This window comes from Microtus ochrogaster, unplaced genomic scaffold (assembly GCF_000317375.1).
Source record: "Microtus ochrogaster isolate Prairie Vole_2 unplaced genomic scaffold, MicOch1.0 UNK99, whole genome shotgun sequence".
Lineage (NCBI taxonomy): Eukaryota > Metazoa > Chordata > Mammalia > Rodentia > Cricetidae > Microtus > Microtus ochrogaster.
The window spans coordinates 502,054-507,306 of NW_004949197.1; the positions used below are offsets into that span (position 1 = coordinate 502,054).

General features: G+C 54.5%; 1 protein-coding gene across 1 annotated transcript in view; it reads left to right on the forward strand.

Annotated features, from left to right (window-relative positions):
• Positions 1–1,343: 1,343 nt before the first annotated feature.
• The window catches only part of Esyt1 (extended synaptotagmin 1), a 16,887-nt gene continuing 12,977 nt past the window's right edge, over positions 1,344–5,253 (forward strand). Inside the window, exons 1-6 of the mRNA XM_005371183.3 lie at positions 1,344–1,908; positions 3,833–3,874; positions 4,271–4,405; positions 4,499–4,572; positions 4,668–4,740; positions 4,981–5,070. Of these exons, the coding sequence (XP_005371240.1) occupies positions 1,546–1,908; positions 3,833–3,874; positions 4,271–4,405; positions 4,499–4,572; positions 4,668–4,740; positions 4,981–5,070 (777 nt within the window). The 5' untranslated portion in view covers positions 1,344–1,545. The remainder of the gene's footprint in view (positions 1,909–3,832; positions 3,875–4,270; positions 4,406–4,498; positions 4,573–4,667; positions 4,741–4,980; positions 5,071–5,253) is intronic.

Consider the following 5,253-nt stretch of genomic DNA (forward strand, 5'->3'; position numbering starts at 1 on the left):
TCCCTTCCTTTAGTTTCTACTATGTTGTATCTCAGGCTGCCTTAGCCTCCCAAATGCTGGATTACAGCTGTGAGTCATCCCTCCTGGCAGAATTCGCTATAATGTCTTAGAAGTTCCCAATTGTGCCAGACGGTGGTGGCGCACGTCTGTAAACTCTGTGAGTTCGAGACCAGCCTGGTCTACAAGAGTGAGTTCCAGGACAGGCTCCAAAGGTACCAAGAAACCCTGTCTCGAAAACAAACAAAAAACAAAAAACAAAAAAAGTTCCCAATTATGCTAATTCTATGTCAACTTGACACAAGCAAGAGTCATCTGAGAGAAGAGAACCTTGACTGAGAAAATGCCCCCATTGGATTGGGCTGTTGGCCAGCCTGTAGGGCATTTTGTTGGGGGAGAGAGTTCAGCCCATTGTGGGTGATGCCATCCCTAGGCAGGTCCAAGGTTCTACAGGAAAGCAGGTTGAGCAAGCAATGGGGAGCAAGCCAGTAAGCAGCACCCCTCATGGCCTCTGCATCAGCTCCTGCCTCCAGGTTCCTTCCTAGTTTGAGTTCCTGCCCTGACTTCCTTCGCTGATGGACTATGATGTGTAAGTGGAAGCCAAAGAAACCCTTTCCTCCCCAAGTCGCTTTGGGCCATGGCTTTCATTGCGGCAATCGTAAGACTGACTCAGACACCAAGCATCAGGAAATGACCGGAAAGGGAATTGCTGCTGCAGCGGAACCCTCACCTACTTTTGGTGTCGGTTTAGTCTCGATTTGCCCTCTGTGGTAGAGGTGACTAACTGGGAGATGCTAGAGAGAAACAACCCTCACTTCGCGAGTACTCCTCTCCGCTTCTCCACTTCCTTCATGGCTGGAATATTAGAACTCTAATTCTCATTTTCCGGTTCTTTAGTTGTTTATCTCACAGACAAGGGAGGGGACTGAGGACGGGATCAGTCGACAGCCGGAGTCGGTCATCCAAGGCTTTCATTCCAAATAGGGTCATTTCTCTGACGTCTCTGTAAGGACAGCCAGAAAACGCTCAGAAGACAAAGAATATTCTTAGAATGAAAACTTGGGAAAGTTGACAAAGACTATGGAAGATTCAGACAGACACTGCCAAGCCATCTGAATGGGTGGAAAGATAATACTGACCACCCGCCACCCCTCAACACAAGCTCTCTCTGAACTCAGTAATTAGAGTAGCGGCTCTGCATGACGTCACTCCACAGGCGCTCCAATCCCACGTGGGCGGAGCAGTTGCTCCCGCCTCTAAATGGGACGCCGCGCCCTGTTCTTTCTATGACCAGTCAAATACTGCCTTTTGGTTTCTTTCCTCCTTTTCCCGCCATCCAGCCCTCCCTCTTGACCCGCTGGTCCAATCACCGAGGTCCTGCCATCCCAAGCCCTCTAGTTTCTCAGGTCTGCGCGGCGCGAACCAACCCCAACGGGCAGGGGCGTGGCGTAGCTTGAGGTCCCCGGGAGCACTATATATTCGGGGGGGAGCTGGACCAGACCCGGAGCTGCTGCAGCTAGTCGGGAGGGTGTCCCGAGAGGCTGCCCCATGGAGCGCTCCCCTGAAGAAGAGGGCGCCGGCCCCGAACCCGCGGGGCAGCCCAATGCCACCGACACCACGCGGGACCCGGGCTCGGGGGTCCCACCCGCTGGCCCAGGTGCAGCAAGCGAGGCCCTGGCGGTTCTGTCTTCCTTCGGACGGCGCTTGTTGGTGTTGGTGCCGGTGTACCTGGCCGGGGCTGCGGGTCTTAGCGTGGGTTTCGTGCTGTTCGGCCTCGCCCTCTATCTGGGCTGGCGCCGGGTCCGCGACGGGAAAGCACGGAGCCTGCGGGCAGCGAGGCAGCTGCTGGATGACGAGGAGCGGATCACAGCAGAAACGCTTTATATGAGCAACCGGGAACTACCTGCCTGGGTGAGTTGAAGTGTCAGCCCTTGGTGCAGTATAGCTCTTCCTAGTCCTTCATCTCGGGCTCTCCCTCCCTATGAAGTCAGCTCCCCAACTTGGGACAGTGGCCCCCACCCAGACTTCACCTCGTCCCGTTAGCGCTTGCTTGCTGGGACCGATACCCACTCTCTCCCCCCACCCTTGCCGCAAAGCGGATCCTTCCACCGAATCGGGACTTCTTCCTCAGTCTACTCGGACTACGGCAGTACATCTGAGTGGCCGCTCCCAGCCAAGCGTGTAGAATGCTCACTGTTCCTGACTTCTGGCGTCACTCGCGCCTTTGCCACGCTGCCTCTGGGGATCCCTTCACCCCACCCCCCGTGATCGCTCAGAGGTTCCCCCGGCTTTGCTAGCTCTTTCAAGGCTTTTTATCTACTTAAGGGCATCAGGGCTTCCCGTTTCCTGCCTTGTCCCTAGGTACCCGCTGAGACCCAACCCTGCAAGCATTGTTCGGCACCTGGAAGTGACCCACTGCAGTCGCCTTCCAGTCTCAAGTCAGCCGGGAGGCAGGGCAGCCAAGGCAGCTGCTGGGCCCAGGGAGGGGGTGCTGGGAAGAGGGTAGTGTGGCTGCTACAGTTCCCGCTGCTCTCTCTATTCGCACCCTGGGCGGCCCCACCCTTTTCCGGACTGTGGGCAACCTTCGCTAGCTTGCTTAGCCTACCCAGGCCAGTATTTCTGTACCCTGTCTCCTGGGCAGAAAGAGATGCCTCTCTGGCCTTGCTAAAGCTGAGCGAGCTGGTTACCAACCCCTCCCTGGTACCCTTTCCAGAAGAGGTACCAGTTAGGTAGAGAGTGGCAGACACAGTCACACTTAACATGCCCTGGAGAGAGAAAAAGGAAGAAATGGTTCCATCTACCCCAAGCAGCAACTATTACTCCTGCTCCGTATCATGGGAATTAATCCTCTCCCTCCCCGCTCCATGCAGAACACAGGTGTCCTTCCCCATAGAAGGAGTTGCTCAGGAAGAGAGAGAAAGGAGGTAGGGAGGATGGGAGCGAGGAGAGAGAGAGAGAGAGAGGACCTCTGCAGAGGCTTGCTTGCGCAGGCACTAGCGCACCAGGCCTAAGTAGCTCTTCCAGCCCCTCCCTAGGCTATCAAAGGGTTGTTTCTTCTCCTTCACCTTCTTCGATGGGAGCCCACGCCCAGTCCCAGGAGAGCAGGGAAGGCTGGACAAAAGAACCAGGACTTCTTCGTCCCAGGATTCCCTAGAGCTCTGATTTGACAGGATCTCCCCGGAAAGAATGTGCCCTTCTCTTTAAGACTCCTCCTCCCTCCCCCTCCTTTGCCCCAGAAGCTACCATTTCTCCGCACTCTCGAAAGCCTCTGCGTATAGCCCTACATCCTGCCAGCTCCCCTCTCTAAAGAAGCCTGCATGGCCATATTCTAAAGACAGAAGTCTCCTGCCCCCAGGATTGTATGCTTAAATCTGTATTAAAACCTTTGCTTACTGGGTGTGGTGGCATAAAGCTTTAATCTCAGCACTTGGGAGGCAGAAGCAGGTGGATCTCTGTGAGCTGGAGGCCAGCCTGGTCTACAGAGTGAGTTCCAGGTCATGCAGGGCCACACAATGAGACCCTGTCTACAAACAGAAAACAACTTTGTGCTGTCTTTAGACATAGCCTCATGGCCCTCCTGCCTCTACCTTCCAAGTGTTGGGAATGGTTTGTATTCCTAAACCCAGCCACCACCACCACCCCTTTTTTTGCTTTAAAAGGAAGGAAGAGGAAAAGAGAGGGAGGGGGAGAGCAGAGCTCAGCACACCCAGCCCCTTGGTGTGGGGAGTCCCTGCCAGAGGGACATGTCCCATCTCTTCTGCGTGCACCCCCCTGTCCTCTTAGGAAGCATACATGTAAAGTATACTTACCCCTGACTCTGTTTCCCCACTTCCAGGTCAGCTTCCCAGATGTGGAAAAGGTTGAATGGCTAAACAAGGTGAGGACTCTCTTGGCTTTGATTTTTCCTGAGTGGGGTTTATTACTCTTTCGAGACCTCTTACACCTCAATTCCAGTTGAGCCTAGTCCCCAAAGCTGCCCATGGAGATGGCTCTGTCTTCCTGCCCCAAAGGTAGCCTCAGACTCCTGACCCACCCAGCTCAGCATCACTCCTCAGAAAAGAGCTATGTGCTGTCAGGCCCAGGCAGGTAGAACTTGCCTTTAGACCAGTGGTTCTCAGCCTTCTTACTGCTGTGGTGACCCCCTGACCATAAAATTATTTCCATTGCTGCTTCATAATTGTAATGTAAATATCTTTGTTTTCTAATGAAAGGGTCGTTCGACCCCTGAGGGTCGCGGGCGAGTGGACTCTCCTCTGATTTCTTTTCCTCCCAGATTGTGGCCCAGGTGTGGCCCTTCCTAGGCCAGTATATGGAGAAGCTCCTGGCTGAAACGGTGGCCCCAGCTGTCCGGGGCGCTAACCCCCATCTGCAAACCTTTACGTTTACGCGTGTGGAGCTGGGTGAGAAGGTGCGCTGGGAAGAAATGGCCAGGGGATTGGGGAGACAGCAAGGGCTGAGATGCTCCTTTCCTCCTGCCTCTTCTGAGACCACCTCTCTTTAGCCAGCACGCATCATCGGCGTCAAGGTTCACCCTAGTCAGAGAAAAGATCAGATTCTATTGGACCTGAACGTCAGGTAACTCACCACCTCCCCACTCCCCGTGGGTGGGTCTCAGCCTCTCTGCTGAAGCCCTAGCACTAACCTTTATTTTCTTCCTCACTGCTTCCCAGCTATGTAGGTGATGTCCAGATTGATGTGGAAGTCAAGAAGTATTTCTGCAAAGCAGGAGTCAAGGGCATGCAGGTAGGGCAGGCATCAGGGGCTGTTACAAGAGCCCGAGGTTTCATGGGCTCTGGGGCAGATGTCAGGGGCTCATTATGGAGAGCCCGAAGTTTCACCAGCTCTGGCAGGCATCAAGGGGCTCCTTATGGAGAGTCTGAGGTTTCATGGGCTCTGGAGTGAACAGTCAAGGCTGGGGAAGTGCGGGAGGGCACGGGACCTCTTCTGGAGAAGACTCTGATCTTCCTGCTCTTCTCACCCTAGCTACACGGTGTCTTGCGGGTGATTCTTGAGCCACTCACAGGGGACCTTCCGATCGTGGGGGCTGTGTCGATGTTCTTTATCAAACGCCCGGTAAGAGAGGCCATTGGCAGGAAATGGGAAACAGGCTTGTGGGTGTTGGGAAGAGAGGGAGGTGGTATAGAGGTAGCTAAAGGGATTGAGAAGACTGAGTGTGATGGTGCTCCCGGAGAGCCATCCTGATTCTTCTGAGTGTGATGGTGCTCCCCGAGAGCCATCCTGACTCTTCTGAGTGTG